The sequence below is a fragment of the Lepidochelys kempii genome, chromosome 24 (genome assembly GCF_965140285.1).
Source record: "Lepidochelys kempii isolate rLepKem1 chromosome 24, rLepKem1.hap1, whole genome shotgun sequence".
Classification (NCBI taxonomy): domain Eukaryota; kingdom Metazoa; phylum Chordata; order Testudines; family Cheloniidae; genus Lepidochelys; species Lepidochelys kempii.
The window spans coordinates 6,378,401-6,404,503 of NC_136403.1; the positions used below are offsets into that span (position 1 = coordinate 6,378,401).

Genomic DNA, 26,103 nt, shown 5'->3' on the forward strand with positions numbered 1-26,103 from the left:
CCTGGAGAGGCTATTATATATTACAAATTCCTTGAGTGATCCAATCCCCAGAGAGCCATTAGAAACCCTTTGGAACAGTATTGAACTAGCAATGAATCTGACTTAACTGTGAACCTACCTCCAGTAACAGCCAGTTTAGTCAACAACATACTAGCCAGAATATTTGCAGAACCTCTGAAAGCCGAAAATGCATGATACGTAGTGCTTTGGGGGATGGCTTGGAGAAACATGTATGCATTTTTTGTATATTAAACCTAAGCAAAAGGTAACATCCTGATAGAAAGTGACCTTTATTAAGGCCAGTGGAAGTCTTGTATTGATTTCTCTTATCACCCGTTAACAAATGGGAGGTTTCTATTCTGAGCATACAGCATCTGGTTTGCCATTCACTCACTGACTTCATCAGTAGGGTAAATTGCATTCAATGACAGGACATGCTTAGTTCTAAAAATCATACAGCAATTTCTAATAGTCTGCCTACAGATGGCAATTCACAGCTGTATTACCGTAACTTATAAATAGAAGAAAGCAGTTCTCCTCTTGCCAATATGCGGTGGGGCTTTTTAAAAAAGCTACTCAGCATTGCTCAACTGATCTCTAGGGAGGACTGATGGTCATGTGATTAAGGCACAAGTCTGGAAGACAGAAGATCTGGAGCTTATTCCCTGCTTTTCCAGTTTTCTATGCGACCTTGAGCAAGTAACTTCACCTCCAGCTGCAAAGGAAGGAAAATACTTCCTTACCTCCGAGGTGTGTACTAAGACTCAGTACATTAGCATTATGAAGCACTTCAGGATGCTCAGTAGGAAGACTATTAAAGGGCCTGATCTCAGGCCTGGTCTACATTAGGAAATTAGGTCAGTATAACTACATCGCTCATGGGTGTGAAAATCCACACGCCCTGAACAACGCAGTTAAACCAACCTTACTCCCCTAGGGTAGACAGTGCTGTCGATGGGCAAGTTCTCCTGTTGACCTAGCTTTTGCCTCTCGGAGAGGTGGATTACCTACACCAGAGGTCCCCAAACTGTGGGGTGCACCCCTGTGGGGGGGGCATGGAGGAAAATACAGGGGGACACAACGGGCCCAGGCCAGCCCCCATGGGCTCAGGGAGGGAGCACCACCCAGCCCCGCCACCAGCCTCAATTCCTGTCCCTGTGCCTGGCCCCATCCCCAGCCTTGCTGGGGTTCTGCACCTGGCCAGGGCCCAACTGCTGGGTCCCACCACAGCCTGGCTGTGGCTCCATTCCCGGCCCCGCTCCGACCCCCAGCCTCAGCCCCTGGCTGCGGCTCCATTCCCGGCCCCAGACCTACCCTCAGCTGCAACCCCCTTATCCTGTCTGCATCCCCTCCCCTGCCAGAGCCATGGTGCTGCTCCCGCCCCTGGTGAAGTGGAAAGGAGAGGACAGGGTTGGGGGTGCATGACCCTCCAAAGTTTGGGGATCACTGACCTACACCACTGGGAGAACCCCTCCCGTTAGCATTGGTAGTGTCTTCATTACCGTGCTGCATTGTTTTAAATCTAGACAAGCCCTCAGTTACAATAAGGCCTGTTTTCACTACTCTGGCAGCGTAACGAAGCTTTAAAGTGGTGTAAATTACACTGCCCTTTTACACAACCAGTAGAGCAAAGGGTCCTTTATGTAACTGAGAATTAGACCTTAAGCTTATGTCATCCACTAAGGATACTGCCCACTAAAACCTCATAATAAAGGAATTAATTTAAAATCTGAGAATGAAACTCAAATGTTGCTCTGAACTAAGCTTGGAACATTTAACATTTTGTTTACTATACAGGATATTTCTATATTAAAAGAAATACCTACAGTATTTAAATAAAATAAATAAATACAGAATGTAGTTGCATTTCATCTTCAAAGCACTTTCTAGACATCTATTAATTCAATCCATCACCCCTCCAATCTGATAGGTATTGTCCTATTACAGTCAAGGATCTGCTCCAGCTCTATTGAAGTCAATGGGAATCTTTCTACTACCTATAACCATAGTAATTCAGGAAAGAATCCATGAGTTCTCACTCTCAGGTCATTGGTCTCACCATTAGATATGCAACATGTGCTCTAGGGTATAAAAGACCTGTAAAATCATTTGAATAAAATATATTTGAGTTACCCAGTTACATCTTGAAATAAAATCCTCTTCAATCATTTGTGTGTCAACACACTTTCCATATTAAAAAATGCATCTCTCAGATCCACCTAGATATGACCCCAGGCTAGGATACATGAAATTTATTCACATTAGAAAAGATGGCTTCACTACTGCTAAATGGCAAAGCCACAAGTAACAATATCACTCCTATAAAGTGTCAATTTCCAAAACCACAGAATATTTATTACAGAGACACTCAAGCAGATTAGGTCTAAAATTTGACTTACCCTAAAATTTGTTACCTACTGAGGAAAAAGTCTTATTTAGACATGTGTATTGGTGGTGCAGGCAAAAAATGATGAGATTGAGTGCAGAGATTTAAAAAAAAAAAAAATTCACACAGGAAGTGGGTGTTGGAACCAGATTAGAATTTGGAAGACCTTATCTTCAAGTCTTCTGCTCAGACCAGGACTCCTTTTAAAGAGAGGAGGATTTTGAAGAAATCTCAAGTTTATTAGCTTGATTCACCCAGGTTGTAAGCAGCTCCTAAAACAGACTTCACGAGTCCCCTCTCCTACTTTAATCAAGGTTTACGACACCCCAATCCAAATGCTTTTATTAAAGCCGTACAATATCTGAATTAAGCATCCACCACTGTCTGAGATATAGACTCTGCCCTGTGCGCACACATAGAACATGTCTACACTGCCTGTGGTGATTATATTCAACATAAATTTTCTGGCTGCAGGAATGTGGAGATCAATGTCCATCATGCTGACCAATACTGTCTCATTGTTTCCTTATACTCGGTCTATTTGTATGCACCTGTTGTCTCTCGTTATCTTAGATTATGAGCTCCTGAGGGCATGGACTGTCTTTGTTCTGTATATGTAGAGCACCTAGCACAATGGGGTCCTGGTCCACAACTAGGGCTCTTAGGTGCTTCAATAATACAAAATAAATAAATAAATACAATACATGCTGGTTTATACATTTCATGCTTCCACCCTCTAGAAAGCAGCTCTTCTTGCACTACTTATGCATCAGTTTCATGTGCATTTTCAGGTTGCTGCACTAAGGTAGTTACCATGCATCTTTTTTCAAATCGTGCATTTCAAAATGTATTGACGGTCATCTGTTGTCATCTGCTATTGTATATATTGGGTAAAAACCTCTCCCGCCTTTCTCACATCAATAACTGAATAAATAGTACACAGCAGAAATGAAATCTTAGGTGAGGGAGAAGTAGGGAGTACTGCTATGTAACTGTGATGGGGCATCCACCCCACACTGGCCTGTAAGGGGTTAATGAGCCCTAGGGAGGCTGTGCAAAAAGCAGCCAATAGGAGGCAAGGCTGTGCAGAGCAGCCAATCAGGGCCATATAAGAAGAGCTGCAGGGCAGGGCAGAGCAGAATCAGTAACTGCCTGGAGCTCAAGGAGGGAAAATCAGGCTCCTAAAAGAGGAACCGGCACCCTGGACAGAGCAGAGCAAGGACCGGGGAACCTAGAGAGAGCTCCTGGCTGGCTGCTAAGACTGGCACGCCAAGGCCGAGGTAAGGGTGAAAAGGTGCTGGGGCCACAGGAAAATGGCCCAGGGAAATGTACTGTGAGGTTGGAGGGAACACAAAGTGGCTGACACCTAGAGGGTCCCTGGGCCAGGACCTGGAGTAGTGGATGGGTCCATGTTCCCCCACCCATGGGGTGGCTGGACAGCTGGACTGCAGTACTGGCCCCCCAGGAAGGGCGGAGCACAGATTGTGGCATGGCCAGAGGGCTGTGTCATGAAGAGGATGCTGCGGTCTTTGGAGTGACGTGGGTCCAGTAGCAGACATGACGGCAGGTGAGACACCACTGAGAACGGGCATACCTTTGGAGCTAATCCCCAAGACGACCAGCAGGAGCCCCGTCACAGTAATATTTAGAAACAACACGAACAGATCACGTACATACAGTGCCTACGCATAAAAACAAAGTAGCTTTAAGCCTGTTCTATAGACTTCTCTCTCAACTCTATGGTTTGTTTTCATGCTAGAGAGAGGATCAAACAACTTTATCCTTTGTAGATACGGAGTGCATGTTCCGTTCTTTACAGCCAGAAGCTTGTAAACCAGAGCATTCCAGTTGGCATTGGCACAAAATTGCTACCGCTGCACCAAATTAGTGTCAAGAACCAAAAAAAAAAAAATATCAGGGAAACACTTACCAGCCTGTTCCAATGCTACCAGCATAGACTGCTCAATGAGATCTCGCTCAATGAAACTGCGAAAGTCCTCTGTGTACACGGTGAGATCGGGTAACTGGAAAGTGCAAATGGGCATCTCCAGCAGATGTTCACTGCTACCATTGCTGGAGACGTGGGAGCGGGCCAAAGAGACAATGGTGGAGCTAGCATGGGAAATGCCCCGAGACAGACGTTTCTCTGAAGGAAGAAGAGAAGAAACATTAAGATGTGAAGATAAGGCCTATGCATATTTCCTGGCCCACTTTCCCTCGAAGTAAAAACATTTTACATAGTCTTCAACTAGTATTTTAGTTTTGTGGCAAGCATCTGAATTGCCCTAGCATATAGAACTGACAAGTACTTCTAATTCCAAAAGGGAAGGAAGGAAAGCAAAACTGGGTTGTGGAGAAGGACCATAACCTACTTGTAAACCACAGGTCTCTTGACTCTGTCCTTAGTTCTGCTCCCATCTCTGCCCCTACCTCAGCATGTGACCCTGGACAAGTCATTTCATTTCTCTGTCTCAGTTTCCACATCCAACACTGAAGTTAAAGCCTTCATCCACCAGGAATTAAGGCTTTATTCATGAAAGTGCTTTGAGATCTTCAGATGGAAAGTGCAACGAAAGTGCAAAGAAACTGCAATGAAGTGATTCTCAGACCCTTCAAACTGCCAGGACTGTACAGAGCCTATCAGTTAACAGCAGCCTGGACTAGTGGTTCCAGCTTGAAGATTAAAAGGAAGAGGCAACAATGCTCTGCTCTGGATTCGGCACTCAGCTTGTTATCAAATAACCACTTGAAGACTGACTAGGCCCAGTTTCCACATTTCACTTCCACAAAGGCATAGCCAATGGAAGTGGGGTGCAAATATGGCTTTGCCACCACCTTTTGCAACCTGTGAATTCTGGGCTGCTACAGGTACTGAAACAGCCTCAGACACAAGCTGGAATGGCCCCTGGTTGCTCAAATGCTCTGACTTTCAGTATCTCACCCTCGGCTGCTTACAGACACCAGTGCAGCCCTGAATCCAGGGGTGCAGCACTCCCCAGCAAGCACCCTGTGCTGAGGCTTCTAAGGAGTAACTTAGGATCACTTCTAGTGGCCCTACAATGCGTGTCTGCCTCAGGTGAGTTTTCCCCTAGCTAGATTCCATCCCCTATATTGCCAAAGCAGGGGAAAGAATATGTCCCACTGTGTTTTAGAAAGGATTTAATTCTCCTTTGACACATGACAGTGTGAATATGATCCAGCTGAAAGTCATCTAGAAACGTTGCTTTACCTTGAACAATGTCATCTTGCCGCTGGAGCGGTGGCCGCACCGGTCGAGCAGCTTCTTTTTCCAAGGATTTAAAGTTGCGCCCTTCGTTGAAGGAATGCGGCAGGTTCCCAGCATGCACTTGCCTCAGCTGTTCAAAGTCACTTAGTGCTGCATTCACATCCCAGTTTTTACCTAGTTTGGAAAGTATAACGAAAACTCAGCATTAGAGAAAGAGAGTTAAACCATTTTTGGAACATGCGCCCCTGAGGAATGCCTTAAATGCAAGTTATCAACTTGTTATCAAAACACTGACTCTAACCTGGAAATAAACCAAGACGACCATGTGATGGAAACAGACGTCAAGCCTGAAATTCAATAGTATGCATTGTATATGCTTAGGAGTAGAAGATGGAACAGGGGAAAGCCTCTAACAGTTTAGTATTTACGTTAATTTCACACTTTGAAAGATGCCTATTTTGTCTGTAAAGTTGCATTGATCTTCAGATTTCTTTCACATTCAACAAGCACTTTCTATGCAGACCAATTTGTCAGCTGATTGAGGTCATACTTAATATTGTTTTGTAAGCCTCTTCTACTGTATTTCAGAAATTTATTACAATGTAAGCCCCATTTGCTCTCCAATAAAGCTAATAGCACAGAGCTTTCCATTCGATATTCACATTACTGTAGGGCAACACAAGGATCAAATAGTCATACATGGTCAAATTCAGTTCTTTTAAAAATTGACAATTGATTTGGAATTTAAGGTTCTGATCATTCATGTCAGGGAGAGGAAAAGATTTCTCCCCAGAGGAGACAAAATCAAAGTATGAAAGCATGAGAGTTGCCAGCCACACTAGTTAGCTGGGACATTTTATAGAAGAATCAGATGTGCTACTAACTGAATGAGAGACAATGTCGCTCAACAGCAACTTCAGTGGGATTGACGGCATCTTTAATGTCAGTCCTCTTAATTTTAATACTATCCACCAATCTGAAAGGATCCCAGATAAGATTTATCAATATAAAATTAAACCATGTAAATCTTTCAGCATGCAATAAATTGACCTTTTAGAAACAATTGTCATTTTAGATATAGAAAAAACAGATGCCACCAAGTGGGTTATGATGTATGTTGAACCTGCAATACTGAGGATTTATTAACCTACCCAGAATCTTAATACATTGTTCATTTACTGCTTTAAAAGAAAGCCAACATATGCAGTACATTCTCTACAAGAATACTTAAATTGCTGATTGTCCATGATCTATTATAAGCCAAATCAAAACAAGTGTCACAATATCTAATTTCCCAAGGCAAATATGTTTCTGGAGGGTTTAAACTTCTTCTGAGAGAGATATAAATTGATAATGTTTAGTGACTGACTGCACAGCAACCTGCTTGGTAAATGATCACTTTTTTGAGCCAAGCTTTTATTTAAAAGCATCAGCATCAGGAATTTACTGACCCATTAAATCAAAATTTAATTTGCAATCACAAGTCAAAATCTGCCTCACTCGCAAACATACAAACCCAACAATTTCTACTGTTACATTGCTCGAACTTCTGAGTTCTAGAAGCAATACACATCTGTGAATACTCAACTATTACTACAACTTCTGAATTTCTATATTAGCCAAACAATTCACCAAATGTTTTTTCCCCTATTTTCACAAAGACGACATTAAGTTTATATGGAAGGATCCCATGTGGTGCCAGTTGTGAGGATTCTTAAGTATTCACAGATTTATAGTGATGTTCTGTTTCCTAAAAGCAAAATCAATAGCTAGAGCTAGTGTATTTTATTTTTTTAAGTGGACTCAGCATTGAACAACTTCATTATTCTAGATGGAGACAGATACAGTGAAACTGCTGCCCAAACAAAGTTTTCACCAGATTTATTTATGAGATGCGGCTGTTGGTCAAACTTCATTTATATTTAAAACAAGTGAATAAACTGTGAAGTCAGCTAAACTAATATTAACTCACACAGTAATTCCCCTGAATAAAAACCCAAATATGCGAGAGCCTAGGGGCTTGTTTTGGGCTTCAAATAGAAGCTGCAGGAACTCGGCACCTTTAAATCAGGCCTTGCACGCATGCCCTGAAGATGAAACTAGCTATGTCAGACTTAGGCCTTGTCTACACTACCCGCCGGATCGGCGGGCAGCTATCGATCCAGAGGGGGGTCTATTTATCGCGTCTAGTATATCGACCGCTAAGCACTCTCCCATCAACTCCGGTACTCCACCAGAATGAGAAACGCAAGCGGAGTCGACAGGAGAGCGTCAGCTGTCGATTTACCGCAGTGAAGACACCGCGGTAAGTACATCGACTTCAGCTATGCTATTCACGTAGCTGAAGTTATGTATCTTAGATTGACCCCGTGCGGTAGCGTAGACAAGCCCTTAAGGAAAAAGGCAGAGTAAAGGGCCCTGTCCACAGACATACATTTGTAGGGATTGAGACAGACAAGGTAGGGAAGGGTGCTTTTTGACCAACTTCTGCTGGTGGAAAGGACAAGCTTTCAAGCATCACAGAGCTCTTCTTCATATCTGGGGAAGGTAACCAGAGTGTCCAAGCTAAATACAAGTTGGGATAGATAAAGCATAAGGGGATTCACACATGAAGGAGATCACTTCAAAAAAAAAAAAAAAGTCCCAATTTATATTTAGCTTTGATACTCTGGTTACCATACTCACACCTGAAAAAGAGCTCTGTGAAATTCAAAGCTTGTCCCTTCTGCCAACGGAAGTTGGTCTAATAAATTACCTCACCTACTTTGTGTCTTTAATATCCTTGGACCAACACAGCTACAACAACACTACAAACAAATATGTAGGTATTGTCAACCCAAGTCTTCCAGCCAATGATAGCTGTTAGGTTAAAATACAAAGAGGAAGTTTGATATACATATAAACAAAGACTATAAAGGATTTTATAGATCAACACTAAACAGCTTAAAAACTAAGAATAGCAACCACTATATTGTTTATTGTAGAGTATCCTCTTACAAAAAAAAGTCAGTTATCCTTAAATCACTGAGACTGCCTGAAATAATGGTTCAAATTTTCTATCTGAATCAGACTGATACCCACTGAAAATATTATGAAAAAAAAATAGTCATGAGTGTTTTCACTCAAAGCCTCATCTGCAGTTAGCAGCAACTACATAGGTTACCAGCATTCTTCAATATTGAGTAATTATTTCCTAAAACTTGGAAATATCTAAGTTTAAAAAAAGCAAAATTTAGAATTTAACCTGTAGGAGATAAGCGTGCTCATTTCTGTTACTACAATAATTCTGTTACCCTAGTACTGCACGAACAATTTTATATTCTGCTGCTACAAACTGCATTTCTCCTTTCTAAATAAAAGCCTACATGAGGACTGATAAAATTTAGTTCAGCTACACAAGTGCCTGTTAACCACACCCAGATATGATCAACTGCTCACGTTTTACTTTAATTAGTTCAAGAACTAAAAAGTTGTCCAAATATACTGAAAAAAATCCAAGACAAAAATTCACACCAACCCTATATTCCATATGCCCACAATTGTAAGAAACTTCACATATGTAATACATCACTAACATACAAACTGCTCAAATTGATGAGAGCAGATGCGCTAACTTAATAGATCCTATACAAGAAACATTACAGCTCCTTCACGTCATCAGATTTATCCAGTACAATGAACCTCTTAATATAAGTAGATTTACACAACTCTACTCCAGACAAATTTTATTATTGAAAAAGTACATTTCATCTTATACATAAAATATTGAACTAGACAAGGATGGGAAGGAGCCAGATAAGGAAGCCAAGGAAAAAAAAAAAACTCTGGTTATGATATTTTATATTATCTTCAGGGTGTCTTATAAATTCCCAAACTATTTGGAAGAGACAGTCATGCCACTAGTCTTTCAAACTGTAGCAGTCCCTAGATTAGCAGTAAGGTCTTAGATTTGACCTCATCACAACACTGCCATTTTTAATCTACCACCACTAATATCAGATATTTATATAAACTCTTACTATAAACATATTAGTAAAGTAAATTTAGAGTGATAAGATGAGTGATGTAATATCTTTTATTGGACCAATTACCTCACACACCTTGTCTAATATCCTGGGCCTGACACAGCTACAACACCACAAAGCAATTTTGGTAGACATGTAAATAAATACCGTAGACACTAAATTTTGCATGCAGTTATTTTGTAGATAAGGGTGCTCCACTGGGCACTAATCTTTAAATATTCTGTTATAACTGAATATACATTTCTGTGAATGACAATGCAGTATTTAAGTAGAGCATAAAGTAAACTCTCATTGAAAAGCGAGTGTGGTTTAGGTAGCTCAGACCCATATGGTTTTTGAAAGCAAATGGCAACATGAATTAATCAGATTTCACACACACACATCCTGCATTGACATCTGAATAACCAGACTGAAAATAAAGGGGTATTCCAGAGGCTAGAACTTCAGTGGAGACAAAAAGGAAATTCACCATGGACAACTGAGATCTGTCAACTATTTCTGCAGAATATTTGGTTTCTGGAGGCCACAAAAAGAAAATCTAACAAGTGCACATTCTAACTGGAAGACAAAGCCTGGATGATCTTTCCAAATGACGTATTTTCCAGATTCTTTATTTTTGTATTGAAATCCTTACACCTGAAACTTAACACCAGGTCTTGCCAAGCAAAGCCATTTACACTTAACAGCATTAGTAAAGTTAGACTCTAATCAAAACTACAAAGCAGGTATAAAAAACTAACTGTGTGTAGGAAAGGTAATCAAGATACAGGATAACGTGTAATCAGAGTCAGACAGCTTGAAATTCATATGTTCAGCTCTGTATAGCTGACACAAGCATATGGCTCTTTATACACAAAAGGGGCCACATTGCATACTTTCACCCTTCTTAAATTGTCAAGGTTTTGGATAACTTAACTTTATAAAATATTCCTGTTCCAAAAACCATACGAATCCCCCCGCCCCACAAATCAGCCTAGCTGCCTTGCCCCACCTCTCAAACATTGATTGGCAAATGCAGTTAAAAGAGATCTTCTATTAACAGACTACACACTGCATAACATCTCACGCTAAGATATCTCCTTTCCTATTCATCCACACAGCTACAACTCTCACCACCTCGCATCTCGATTACTGCAACATCCTTTTCCTTGGTCTTGACAAATGCAATCTTGTCCCCATCATATCCACTCAGAATGCTGCTGCCAGGATAATTTCCCTACCCGCAGCTTTAACTAGGTCATTCTTCTCTTTGCATCCCTCCACTGGCTCCCTCTTCTCCAACATATCAAACAATCTACCTCTTTGCACTTGCAAGGCCCTTCACAGCCTATTCCCAACCCTACTTTTCTCTCATTCAGGATCAAAAAGTCAACTCCGGTCTGTCATCAGCCTCCATCACTTGCTTGTTATATATTCGAACAGGCAACCTCATGCTTTCTTCCATGTTACTCCTCACACTTGTGAGGAGTGCCTCAAACATCCACAAAACAAATTCATTTTCCTTCAAAAACCCATCTCAAAACTCTCCTTTACTGCCAGGCCAACAGAAAGATTGGACAACATTTAGATGGATTGTGTGCTGAGACCACAGTCTATCATGCTGACCCACATGGTCTTATTGCTTCCCTGAACCTTCCCGCTGGTCTCTCTGTACCCCTTTGTTATCTCATCTTATACTCAGATGGTAAACTCTGACTACTTTTGTTCTGTGTTTGTACAGTGCCTAGCAACTCTGATTCTGGGCCATGACTGAGGCTCCTAGGCACTATGATAATGCAAATAAAAAAAATATAAGACTGCAGTTCTGCTAGTGAATTATGAAAATTAATTAAGATTACAGCTGTCAAAATAACTAACTACACAAGTATTGGAGTGGGAGAGAAAAATTATAAAATACCTCTCCATCTCAAGCTAAAGTATTTCCCCTGAAAGACAACATTCAAAATCCTTAAAATGAAACACTAACTTAAATTAGAAACCAGAAGATATATAAACACCACAAAACCCACACTCGACAGACTTCCTTCTCGACAATATTACCATCTGTAAACACAAAGTGAAATCCTGGCTCCAGTAAAGTAAATGGGAACTTTGCCCATCACCCAAAGTAATTGAAGAGCAAAAGCTCTCTATATGAATATGAGCCAATCCTCAGCCCTCAAGGGGCATTATCAAGGGGGAAAACGGAAGCTAAGAGGTGAAGGAATTTGGATCTACACTAACAACTTTAGGGCCTGTACCTCATTACTGTTGTAGATCCAAACTGGTAGTAACCGCAGAGAAACTAGTGCAAGTTGGATGTAGATGTTCTTGAAATGTTGGCTAGTTTTTCTCTAAGTGGGCTACATGACAGCAGTAAAAATATCGGCAGCTGGTCCCATCTTCGTTAGCACTAGTAGTAAACCGACAGCATGTCCCATTAAAGAACAAAAAAAAACAGTTGCATGCTAGCATCTTAATTTGATTAGAACATTAAAAAACCCACACTGAAGTACTATCTACCCAAAACTGGAATTGTTAAAATATCTATAGTTAAGATTGACAGAGATTGGGAGAAGACTTGCTCATTTTCCCCCTCAGTACTCTGCCACCAGGTTGAAAGTGTTTATAAATATTAGATGGGAGACTGGACTGAAGTGTGATGTCATTTTAAACAGCAAAAATTATAAACACAGTTAGTTATTTTCATAACAAAGATAAACGATTAACCTACACCAGTGGCTCTCAACCTTTCCAGACTACTGTTTCCCTTTCAGGAGTTGGATTTGTCTTTTGTACCCCAAGTTTCACCTCACTTAAAAACCACTTGCTTACAAAATCAGACAAACATACCAAAAAAAGTGTCACAGCACACTATTACTGAAAAATTGCTTACTTTCTCATTTGTACCATATAATTATAAAATAAATCCACTGGAATATAAATACTGTGATAAACAACTTGTTGTCTGTATGAAATTTTAGTTTGTAGTGAGTTTGTTAGTGCTTTTTTTTTATGTAGCCTGTTGTAAATCTAGGCAAATCTCTAGATGAGTTTATGTACCCATGGAAGACCTCTGCACACCTGCAGGGGTTTGCGTATCCCTGGTTAAGAACCACTGACCTATGCTCCTATGGAAAAAAAAAATTGTATGCTATCAGAACTGCTATGTAGGCAAGAGCTAATATTCATACACTGATCAGAAATGTAGAATTAATTTAATGAGAAATAGCGATTCCAAATTAGATTTTACAATTCAGATTGTATTTGCTTTGGGATCTGTATGTCTAAAGCACAACACATCCCCAGGGTTGTGTACAGTTTTGAAAGCTGCAATTTTTATGATAAAAGCTGTCTGCCTACTAAATGCATGGAAGATTAAATAATCAGAGATTATACAAATGCAGTGAATTTGTCTCAAGTCTTAATCCAAGATCAAGGTTATGGCAAAGTAATAGCAGAAAAAGTTTACAAGTGAGTAGTTCAGAGGCAAAAGGGGCACATGTGAAATTCACACCTCTACAACATAATCACTCACAAAATTCTGAAATAGCCATATGGTAGAGTACACTAAAGGCTCTTTTCCCAGTACAAGTTGTTCAAGCTTTAGAAAACACCTCTGATCAAACACCAATTTTTGTTAGCCCTTGAGAGGATTGCTTATGGTGTGCATCACGCGAGAATAAAAAGGCATATTCCAACACTATACTTCCGTTTTACGCATTCTATCCCTAGCAGCCAGCTGAGGTTTGTTACTGCATTGGCATGGAACATGAGATCAAGCCAAGATTTCACTAATCGAGCTACAAAGGTCATCTTAATACGGGCAGTACCACCCCCACTAAACAGCCTACCTACCCCTCTCGATCGACTCCTTTTTCTATCGTCTATACCAACACAAAACCTACTGAAGAACTAACTGTTCCTACCCCGTCACTCACGCTTTACCTTCAAGTAGGTCTCTGGCCAGTCCTGGCTCTGCCCCCGTTGAGCGAACAAAATCCGACAAGACGACATCCATATCCAGGGTCATGTGATCATGAATTCCTTGCAGGCAGTTGGAAACAGCTGGGACATAGATCAAAGCTTAGTCTTCAATCTAAGAATGAAATGTACACAGCTCATGTTACAAAGTATAAAATAATTAGCCTGGCAATGCAGGCTATGAGCAAACTGGGAAGTATCCAATAGCAGATGGTTCATTCTCATCTTTTAAAAACTAATTTTGTTTCAGGATTAGAGGTGGCTGCTTGCCTGACTATTCACTAATTGATAGAGCATATGAATTATGTTGCTATTCTTGTTTCCTGGAACAGAACCCTAATTGTTTCAATACACCTAAATTATGTGACAGGAACTGTGATGGCTTGTGATACCAGAACTTTTTAACTAAACTTAAATGAGACGTTATGCAAAACCAGAAACACAGCGTGAGGCAAAGAATATTCAGTGTACAGAGAAGTAGCTTTACTAATTAAAGGAATACAAAAGCTGACTAACTTAAGAAAAGCCATTCCTTTAGTCAGCAGGACTTATTTCAAAACAGTAGACAAGTAGTCAGCAAAATAAATTAGTTTATCTAGAGAATTCGCAGGATCTCTCGATATCTGTACTGAAACCAGTACATCCTTGACCTCTCATCTAGAGACATTCCTCTTCAAAGCATGTTTGTAATTCACAAGAAAAAAAAAAAAGAGAACTGATTTTTATTAGTAGATGCAGTCTGTACAAAACAAACTACTTTTCAGGTTAAAAAATTATCCTTCCTTTGGACTAGAATAGTTGACCAATCAAACTTTGTACTAGGCAGAAACCACTTCAGCATGCACTTGCTTTAAAAACAACCAACCGCTAATAAAGCTATGAAATAGCTGGTGAACAGCTTTATTTACAAAACTTTCCATTCAGATTTTGCAGTTATAAAACCCGCCAAGTCCACCTTGTAAAGATAATGATGATGGACTTCAGCTTGGTGGAAATATGAATCAGCTTAGCAGCCTTTGCAATTTTCTATGTAAGATCTCCTTCTACCCATAAAGTCACTACTCTCCTCAGTGAAAGGCCTCTGGAAAGAGGTGTATTGAAAAAGATCCTTCCAATGGCTAAATCTCTTCCTAGGAATCAAACAAGCCAGTCCTAAAAATTTAAGTCCAGACACAAGATTTATGTAATCTAAATGTAAACAGTTCCAAAGAGTTGGAGAGATATGCAAGGTGTGTGCTCCTACTTAGGCATAGCAAATCTGGATTTGCTATGTTCCTCTAGGCCAGAAATCAATGCATGCATCCACAGAAGTTTGGACCAAGCAAATATCCTGGAGAGATTAAGCAGCACTGTAGCTAAGGGGCTATTTTCAAAGCTCTATTTTCAGGGCATATAAACAGTTTGAAAAATTCATTCTAAACTGAAACTTCCTATGCAAATCGGGGCGGGGGGGAGAATGTGTGTGTAAGGTTGATTAAGATATTTCCAGTATCCTACCAAGACAGACTAACCCATTTACCCTACCAAATGTCAAAAATTTCTAGGCCTATGAAAGATGAGCAAAACTGCAAAATGGCATAAAGATCTCAAACTCTAAAGTAAGCAAACAAGCAAGCATTATATTTGAATTTTCTGTTTATCAGCTTAATGTAATTGTTTGTGTTTGCTAATCACAATGGAAAAGCCATAATATTTTTTATCACTTATGCAATTTCTGGACTGTCCTCATTTGTAGGCTATAGAAACATTAGAATATGCAAGTATAAAGCAAGTTTTTTGCTGGCAATACGTGGGGACCATTGCTGTGGTTATGGTAATCAGGTATAGAAACGTCTCTACATTCTAGCTCTGGGTCACACACTCATCCTTTACATGCTACCTAACCTCTGACAGATGCTATATTCAGTGTTTACACAGCTTTTAGAGGAGAGCTTGTATATTGTTGGAACCAAAGATAATCTCATATTTCCTTTTGACGGTTTCAGCAATTTTTAAAAAAGTTACATAGCAAAGCACTGACCTTTGAAATGTAGAAAAAAGAAGCAAAACCAGCCTACACCCATTCACCCAGAGCATTTACAGTTGCTTCGAAAACTGCCTCATGCAAACGAATGTCAGTATCTCAGAGGTGAAACTGACGGAAAACTTCAGTTCTGAAGACACAGCAATGAACTTTAAGCAGACTAATTGCCAGGGTTCAAATGAAGAAACATCCACACCCTCATTAGTTTTCGGGTTGTGTTTTTATGCAGCACATCTGCTTGTGGTTTCACCATCACTGTGGCTGTTACAGCAAGGGCAAGCTGGAGCGGCACCATGCAGCCTAGAGGGCGCTATCTCATAATCCAGACAAAACGAGACCAAGGTCTCAAAACTCTGTTTAGGATAAGAGAGTGCTTTCTACTCACCGCAGCAATGCCCAATATTTTTACAACAAATACCTCAAAGACCTGAAGCACAAGCACACACATGCTAGCCTTAAAAGCAATAGCTCATACAGAGATTAAGGTCAGAAGGGACTGCTGTAGTCAGCTAGTCTGACAGCCCGTTTAGCGCAGGTCATAGAATTTCACCCCGTAATTACTACATCCAGCCTGATGACTTGTAGTTGAGCTACAGCACATCACTAAATCAAGCCTGGATGTCTGTCTTAATGATAAAAAGGAAAGGAGTACTTGTGGCACCTTAGAGACTAACCAATTTATTTGAGCATGAGCTTTCGTGAGCTACAGCTCACTTCATCAAGTGAGCTGTAGCTCACGAAAGCTCATGCTCAAATAAATTGGTTAGTCTCTAAGGTGCCACAAGTACTCCTTTTCTTTTTGCAAATACAGACTAACACAGCTGTTACTCTGAAACCTGTCTTAATGATGTCAATTGATGGAGAACCTACCATATCACTGAGTGAATTGTTTCAGCAGTTAAATTACCCTTACAATTAAAAATGTGCACTCTGATTTGAATTTGACTAGCTTCAACTTCCAGTCATTGACCTTATTTGTTTAACTGCAAAATTATCGGATTGCTTCACAAGTATTAATATATTCATCCTCAACACCTCCTGTGAGGCAGAGAACTACCCCCCCCCTTTTCCACCCTTTCCCCCCCAATTTAACAGATAGACAACCAAAGCACAGAGATTTGGTGGCTGATTCAAGGTGACACTGGAAGCTTGTGGCAGATCTAGAATCTCCTGATTCCCAGCCAGTGTCTCAGAACACAAGAACTACTACCGCTTCATCTACACATATTGTCTAAATCAGATTAGCTCCACTGAGGAATGTAAACCATGGGTAGAGTTTCCTGCTTGCTGTAAAAGCAACAAACACTAATGCAAAAAAAAGTGTTAGGACTGGTTTTAACATGTACAACATTTACAATGCTTTCAGGTTGCACCAGTGTACGCTAAATCCTTTCTAAAAAAAAAAAGAACAGGAGGACTTGTGGCACCTTAGAGACTAACAAATTTATTTGAGCACAAGCTTTTGTGAGCTACAGCACTGAATGCATCCGATGAAGTGAGCTGTAGCTCACGAAACCTTATGCTCAAATAAAATTTGTTAGTCTCTAAGGTGCCACAAGTCCTCCTGTTCTTTTTGCAGATACAGACTAACACGACTGCTACTCTAAATCCTTTCTGTACTCCCTGGAAGCTCATCCACAGAATCAGAGATGCTTCAAAGGGAACATTTTGTTTTAAATCTCTTCCCTTCAAAAATCTAGTTTTTACCTAACACACTTCACTAGAAATCCACATGGGAATGAGTCAGCATAACATTGAGATTCTGTTTAAAAAATTCTAAATGTCCTTAAAAAAAAAAAAAACTTTTCCCTATGTATGCAGTTTTACTTACCACACTGAATTTGTCCTGCATAATAAAAGTTAGCTTCACTTTGAAGAACCATGAGCACAATGCTGAAGTAGTGACCACAACCAAAACACCGAAGTGGGTTAAATGCAAACATTTCACTATTGTTTGGGTTTTTTTTAAATTCAAGATAAACTTATTTTCATCATGTGTTAAATGTTTTACAAGGCCCATCTTTTGAAAAACTATCCAATCTCTTCCCTCCCTCCCACTCCCATTAGTGTTTCTCTGTTAGATTGATAAGACTAACACTGTAAACAGGATCAGAAAAGCTTCAGATAAATCAGTATTTGAGACCTGTTCTATTATTGGCTTCAGATTTGGCTATACCTCAAATATTATTGTAATTCACTTTCTGAACCCAAATTTGCCTTGAGTGAGATAGGACACCATCACTTCTGTCTAAAGTGAGCCAACACTGAAGTTAAACCAGACAGTCACAGAGGTTAACCTCTAGCACGTCAAGTTCCTCACTAATTGCTAAGCGATTGTTTCCAGCACTGTGTAAACTCCAAAGTGTCTCTCTCTCACCAACAGAAATTGGTCCAAGATATTGCCTTACCCACCTTGTCTCTTAAATATCCTGGGACCAACATGGTTACAACACTGCATGCAGAGATCAATATCAGTCTCATTCACTCATTGAGAGATAGTGCTACCTCTTGCAATGAAAAAAGAAAAACATCTTTCTGATCACCCACAAATATAAGAGGAGGAATTACTGACAAACAACGATTACCCACACACTCAGATTAAATGGAACTGTTGGAGGCTTTCCTACAGCCAAAACATTCACACCTAAAGAAGCTGTTTCTCTTAATAAGCCATTATGGGACACCATGCTTTTCGTGTCTTTCCTTGATTTTTCACCTTTTACAATGAATACGTAGTTTATTCTGCTTATTCTATAGAAAGCAGACCTCTTGGGGTACCTAGTTACAACTACACTGTACACCTAGTTACTACACAGGTCAACCTCATTTAAGGACTGGCGTACAGACAAACAGCAGCCGTTTAAAATCAGATTAAAATCTAGGGCAAACCTTTATGTGGTCACCCCCTCCCCTCCCACTTGCAGATCTTTCAGGGTTAATCAGCGCCAGAATTCATCCTTGTCAAGATTTCCAAAAATCTAAAACTGGTTAGATCTGTTTAGCTTGCACCTATAATTTACTAATACAAGCTAAACTCACATAAACCAGGTTTAAATCCAATTAGGAGGATCCACAGAGCCTTTTGAACTAAGTTAACGGAATGGATTTAGAAAAAAATAATCACACCTTTAATTAAGCCAGTGCGCAAGTTGAATTTAGACAAGGGCCTAAACCACAATTCCCAGCTGCGCTGTAACTAGGTCCCCCCACACAGTAGCTTTTTGTATTGTGGTTGGGACCAATGTGCCTTTTACAATGAAACAGCTGTGCCGGACTGTATAAATGCAGCAATGCTCAGATGCATTTATTACCATTTGTACTGTTGATACAAGTAGTCACACACACACACACACACACACCCCCCCGCCCCCCCACTTGCAGGTCTTTCAAGGTTAATCAGCTCCAGAATTCATCCTTGTCAAGATTTCCAATGCAGTGAAAATTTCAGATGCAGCAGAAGATTTGAGAATAAAGCACAGGAAACACAGCATCAGACGTCTTCAGCATGCTGAGCTACATCAGCCGAGACAATTTAAAAAGCAAAAAAAAAAGCAAGTTGTTAGCTTCTGAATGGCCAGAAGGGTAAGCTTACATTGTAAGAGAAATAATAAAATTAAGTGAGGCTTTGTTTTTTCTTCCTGTCAAATGCAGGATAGGTAAAAAAAACCAAACAAAAATCCTCTTATGGACACGAATGAATAGTACTGGTAAAGTGATGAATATAGCTTCCTTCATCTCCAGACAAGCATATTCAATACTTCAGAAAGATGAACAAATGGTGCTGCCATATACGTGAAGGGTGCTCAGTAAATATTAAGGGCCTGGGGAATACTTCCTCTGGTTTCTGCCACCTGTAATAGGAGTGCGTCTTCAAAACCAACACTAAATGCAGCAGCTGAACATAAACATCCTCCCTCAAAGTTCTTTATAGAACCTATTTTCCTTCTCCAGGTGACATGTCAAGTTCTCTGAAGACCCAATGGCCTAGCAGTTTGCACCTAAAGGCAAAGGCATTTTCTCCAAGGCTTCTTTACACCACTCTGGCAGCGTAAATGGGCCTTAAAGTGAGGGCATGTCTACACTATGGAGACTATACGGCCATGTGTTGGCACAGCCCTATAGCATAGATTCAGCCTACATCAACAGGAGTTGGTCAGTATAGGAACACCGCCTTTCCAAATGAAGTTAGCTATGTCAACGGAAGCCCTCTTTCATCAACGTAGATATGTCTCGACCGGGGCTTTTGGTGCTGTGCTACATTGGTATTTTTCTTCCATAGCCCGGGCCAAAATACCTATGCGGATATATTTTTCAGTTTAGACCAAGTCTTAGATTAATTATACATATAGAGACAGATTCTAAGGCCAGAAGAAACCACTGATCTTTTATTCTGTCCTACAGCCTGTGTTATACAGGAGGTCAAACATCCCTGAAATAATTCCTGTTCAAACTATACCATCTCGCTCTTAAAAAAATCCAATCTTGATTTAAAAGATTCCAGTGATTGAGAATTCATCACAATACTTCGGGCTTATCTGTACACAAACCTGCATCAGTTTAATTAAATTGGTTTAAGTAAACAAGTGCAAACCCCTGTGCGGACAATCATTTCAGTGTAAAAGCTCATCTATACACAGAAATTGTATTGTTAACTACACTTGTAAACAGTACAACCTCCCCTTCTCCCCCTGGGGCGGATGCAGAGCCTTCTATCAGTATAGCTTTTCCTGTGCAGGAAAAGGAATAAAGCTAAACCAGTGTAACAGCTTCTATACTAGATGAGCTGGTATAACTATTTGGGTAAAAAACATTCACATCCCTATGCAAAATATTTGTACTAGCACAAAAACTGGGTAAAAGAGTAGCTTGTTTGGTTTAACGTAAATGTGTTTCCAACCAACTTCAGCGAAACCGAAGAAAACCAGTTTTAGGCCACGTCTACACTGAGCTTACAGCAGCAGCCCCGCTGTACCAAGGCAGATCGCTCGTGTAGCCGCTCTACGCCGATAGGAGACAGCTCTCCTGTAGACATAATACAAACACGCCACAAGCAGCAGTAGCTATGTCGAACGGAGAAGCTCTCCCGCCAGCATAGCATTGTGCACGCTACCACTTATGCCCGCGAAACTTATATTGCTCAGGAGGTGTTTTTTCCACACTCCCTGTAAGTTTTGCCAATGTAAGTGGCAGTGTGTGTAGACATGGCCTTCCTCTAGCTCAGGGATCGGCAACCTTTGGCACACAGCCAATCAGGGAAATCCGCTGGCAGGCCAGGACTGTTTGTTTACCTGCAACGTTCACAGGTTCGGCAGATCGCAGCTCACACTGGCTGCGAACCGTTCCAGGCCAATGGAGGCTGCGGGAAGTGGCATGGGCCGAGGGATTTGCTGGCCACTTCTTTCCGCAGCCCCCATTGGCCTGGAACAGCAATCCGCATTGGCGATCGGCCGAATGTGCGGACCCTGCAGGTAATCAAACCATCCCAGCCCACCAGCGGATTTCCCTGATGGGCCACGTGCCAAAGGTTGCCGATCCCTGCTCTAGCTTATAAGAGTGTCCACATAGACATTTACATCAGTTTAGCTATACTAATTTTAAATTCACACTTTAGGGCCATGTTTTACACTACCCGCCGATTTGGCAGGTCGTGATCCATCTATCGGGGATCAATTTATCACATCGAGTGTAGACGCAATAAATCAATCCCCAATCGCTCTGCCGTTGACTCCGGAACTCCACCACAGCGAGAGGCGGAAGCGGAGTCGACAGGGGAGCGGCGGCCACCAATCACATGCAGCGAGGACGCGAAGTAAGTGATTCTAAGTCGATCTAAGATACACAACTTCTACTTCAGCTACGAGAATAATGTAGCTGATGCATCTTAGATCAATCCCCCCCAGTGTAGACCAGGCCTAAGTTATACCAGTGTAACTCTGTGTAGATAAAGCCTTACACCACTTTAACAATGCCAGAGCTGTGTAAAGGGGTATTAACGTAACTGAGAATCAAATCAATAGTCTTTAGTACCCAAGGCATAATTGGTTTCCCTGGATGCTATGACCCAAGCACATAAACTACAGAAAAATTTACGAATCGTAAGAAAACAAGCTGTGTAAAAATTAGGGTGAAATTTAAAAAGCACTTAAGTCACTTAGAAGCAGGGTCCCATTGGAGTCAATGGGATACGCAATCAAATTACAAAGGCACTTTTCAAAATTCCACTTTAAATTTTGTATTTATTCTTACAACATATTAGTTTGCTTTATTTAGTCTGTTTTATGCACACAGGGATTAAAGCATACTGGGTTTCTAACTGGCTTTTTTTTTTAGTTTCTTTGATATTACAACAGGTTATAATTAGTCACATTTAGGATTTCTGATTTGCAAAACTCACTGTATAATAGACATTCAATTGTTATAAGTTATCCCTCTGAATTCTACAAATACTCAACATATTTAATAATTGAGAAAAAATATTTTTCTGTTTGGCTACTTAGAATTTGAAGCCTTTCGGGACGAGACCATTATAGGTTTGTAAACTAGAGTGCTGTGTGTGTGAAAAAACGTGTTTCCAGTTTTGTGCAAAACAAAAATAATTTGAAAACACAGTTCTCAAATTCTCCCTTAGTGGGATCCGCTGTCTTAGTCACTGTCTTAAAGGCCTGAGTTGCTAAGATTCCTAACTGATCAAATAGTTAAAATAGATAAAATTTAGGCAGAAACAAGTGTCCTAACGATTTGGCCAGGTTTTTTTCCCAACAGAATTTTTTTCTTCTCGTGAACGTTCTCCAAGCTCTATATTCTTTTGGGAGATATGAAACTATCCCATTGATGCTTCTCTTGAATAGGTTTCTCTCTACTCATTTAATTTCACTGTTGAGCTTTCTAGGAGTAAGCAATTTATTTAAACATCAGGGGGAAGCATGTTGGCTTTCCAAATTATATTTGCAGACAGCCATAAAAGGCAGTTCCTTAGCACATTTTATTTTCCGAACCAGGGATGTTTGTTATTTTGAAACACTTTGAAATGATTCCCACCAACGTAAAGGTTTAGCCTCGGAAGATTTAAGCCCGTGTCTGTATTACGGACAGCAATGACAACGCAGTTGCTGTAGCACTGTAACAGATGCTTTCTCCAGCGACGGAAGAGGTTTTTCCCCATTCCTGTAGGTAATTCACTGCTCCAAGCAGCTGCAGCTAGGCTGACAGAAGAATTTTTCCATTAATCTAGCTACGTCTACACCTGAAATCAGGTTGGCAGAGCTCTGGGGTGTGAGTTTTTCACAACACTGAGTGCTGTAGCTATGTCAGCCGAACTTTTAAATGTAGACGAGGCCTAGGTTTGGTTTACAAAGAGACCAGAATCAGTGAAGCTTCATAACTGATTACCCTAGGTATATTAAACAAGTATTTCACAGAATTTAAAAATGGGCATCAAGTATATACACCAGGTGAGAATTCCCTACAATAACCCTCCTTGCTGTGAAAAGAGCCAGCGGTTCCCTCCCAACAATTCTTTGCCTAGGAGCAAAAGGCTCTTATCCACTCCTTTTGGTATGGATATTAAACGCTGTGCCCAAAGAATCCAGGATGAACACTCAGATAAAATAACCCAAACTGTCAAACACAATGCTCCCTGGGGGGCACCTGCTTTGTAAACAGATTTCTGGGACCAAAGCCATCAAACATTACAAATCATATCTATTTCACCCCTAGGCTAGATACCTGTGGGTTTCTTGGCACAGACTTGGTAGTAGTGCCAGATATTTTCATGTTTAAAGTTGGCCAGTCTATCTAAAAACAGGAGGGGCAACTACTTCATGAAGTAGTTGGGATACTTAATTCATTGATATTTACAACTCTTTGAAATCCTCATTTGGAAGGATGTATAAGAATGGTGCATTATTGATTTTCCCCTAGTGGGGGAGCCCTTTACATAGAGGTTGAAAATTTTAATTCTAAACTGGACCTCACAGGAAGTGTTTACCTTCCATCTGGAAACTTGCATGGAATAAAGACTTCGTCAGATCACCTTAGAAGTAAAGAGCTGCATCGCGAAGTCAGTGTGAAAATACTTCCTATGGTTTGAAAGGCACAATAAATATAAGCTTTCCAGACTGCTTTAAATGTATAGCTATGTGTCTATTACTTATCCTCAGATACAGTTTTCTGAAATTTTAGATAATATGCTTTTTGTGGCAGAAAGTCTTCCAGAAACTCTGTACAGTTTCAGCACAGTTTGGGTGCAACTGTCACATAAATACCATAACCAGACCTTCAGATTTGCAAGAACTGTAAATCCAAGTGATAGTATGCTATTTCTCAATGAAAAGCCATGGTATATTGGTTTTGGGAGATCTTAGCATACATGACATTAAAATCTATACAAGTTAATGTTTCTACAGTTATCTCCCCTCCCTCCTATCCAGCTCCACCTAAATCAGCCTTTCATTTGTAGCCAATTTAGGAAGCACTTTGCATTCCAGACAAGCAACTTACAGAGATCATTCTAGCAATTAAATTAAATGAGCCATTGGGCCTTCAGTTCATAAACGTTATGGGCTATTATAGTCTCCTCTACTTTAGCCCTCTAGTCTCTATTCTCATTTTCAGCCATTACAAGCCCAGTTCTTTCCTTCTAAAGCAACCCCGCTCAAATTTGCTCTGCTCCCCTTCCAGTCTTCGGGTACATCCCCCTAGAAACACTGCAGCTGTACTGCTGTAGCATGGACACTTATGGCAGCGATGAAATGACTTCTTCTGTCGTTACAAAAAGAAGGAGGAGGACTTGTGGCACCTTAGACTCTCAAATTTATTTGAGCATAAGCTTTCGTGAGCAACAGCTCACTTCATAAGTGAAGCTTATGCTCAAATAAATTTGTGAAAAGAAAAGGAGGACTTGTGGCACCTTAGAGACTAACCAATTTATGGTTAAAGTGGTGAGTCTCTAAGGTGCCACAAGTCCTCCTTTTCTCTTTGCGCATACAGACTAACACGGCTGCTCCTCTGAATTCTGTCACTACAGTAAATCCTGCAAGAGGCTGTGCTACCTTGACAGGAGAATTCTTCCACCAACCTAGCAATGTCTACACTGGGGCTCAGATTGACATAAGTACATTGGACAGGGAGGGAATTTTTATTTTTTTTTTAAAACAGCCTTGAGCTATGTACTTTAAGCCAACCTAACTCTACTGTAGACCAGCCCTTGTTCTCCACATGGGATCCTGTCACAACTGTATTAAAATACAAGAGCTAGCAGCCTTGCTGCCATCCTACTTTTGTGACTGTTCTCACATGCACTCCAGTTGACCTATTGCTTGTCAATGGCACGACACTGAGATCTATGTTCCGTGAACTCGGTCTGATACATTTCTGTGTTAGGCACATTAAAACTGAGGTATAACCTTACGTAATGAAAACAGGAAAAATAGTTTGTCATCAGGACATTGAAATTGCAGTAAATTACAACTCTAATGGAATACAGAGACCATAGTAATGCTCACTGATTGGTTTCAGAGTAACAGCCGTGTTAGTCTGTATTCACAAAAAGAAAAGGAGTACTTGTGGCACCTTAGAGACTAACCAATTTATTTGAGCATAAGCTTTCGTGAACTACAGCTCACTTCATCGGATGCATACTGTGGAACGTGTAGAAGATCTTTTAAACACAAAGCATGAAAAAATACCTCTCCCCACCCCACTCTCCTGCTGGTAATAGCTTATCTAAAGTGACCACTCTCCTTACAATGTGTATGATAATCAAGGTGGGCCATTTCCAGCACAAATGAGAGTGGGTGGGTGTGTGTGTTGGGGGGTGGGGGGGAAGAGGGGAAGAAAACCTGGATTTGTACTGGAAATGGCCCAACTTGATCATCATACACATTGTAAGGAGAGTGGTCACTTTAGATAAGCTATTACCAGCAGGAGAGTGGGGTGGGGAGAGGTATTTTTTCATGCTTTGTGTATAGAAGATCTTCTACGCTTTCCACAGTATGCATCTGATGAAGTGAGCTGTAGCTCACGAAAGCTTATGTTCAAATAAATTGGTTAGTCTCTAAGGTGCCACAAGTACTCCTTTTCTTTTTGCTCACTGATTGGTTACTATTGAGATCACATCTTTACAGCTTGCAACTTTTAAGCCACTTTATTTTCTTGACATTTTCGCTATTATCCACCTTTTATGCCAACAATAACCACCCCACTAGATCAGACATTTCATGGTAAATTATTGACTTGTTTGACAAAAAGGACCATAGCGGAGGACCATAGAGCCCACCATAACCACTTACCAGGAAGTGCCCTCCCACTAGAATAATACATTCACGGAAGCAACTTTAAACCCTACTTCCTCTTGGTCAAACACTTCAAAACAGTAATAGTTTATTTGTCTGGACATTTCCCCTCCTCCAACTTTTAAGTCTTGCTTGAATTTATGATCTTATAGACTCAAATCCTACTGTATACAATCCCACAATTTGGT

The 26,103-nt window shown here is 40.5% G+C and overlaps 1 protein-coding gene across 4 annotated transcripts in view; it reads right to left on the reverse strand.

Annotated features, from left to right (window-relative positions):
- Nucleotides 1–26,103, reverse strand: part of OTUD7B (OTU deubiquitinase 7B) — a 72,144-nt gene that overhangs the window by 23,852 nt on the left and 22,189 nt on the right. For 3 of the 4 annotated variants that reach the window (XM_073323618.2, XM_073323617.2, XM_073323620.2), the window contains exons 2-4: nt 13,565–13,715; nt 5,616–5,786; nt 4,317–4,532 (exon numbers count right to left, since the gene is read on the reverse strand). In XM_073323618.2, coding sequence (XP_073179719.1) covers nt 4,317–4,532; nt 5,616–5,786; nt 13,565–13,649 — 472 coding nt within the window. In that variant the 5' untranslated portion in view covers nt 13,650–13,715. The remainder of the gene's footprint in view (nt 1–4,316; nt 4,533–5,615; nt 5,787–13,564; nt 13,716–26,103) is intronic. The other variant, XM_073323619.2, reaches the window with a different exon arrangement.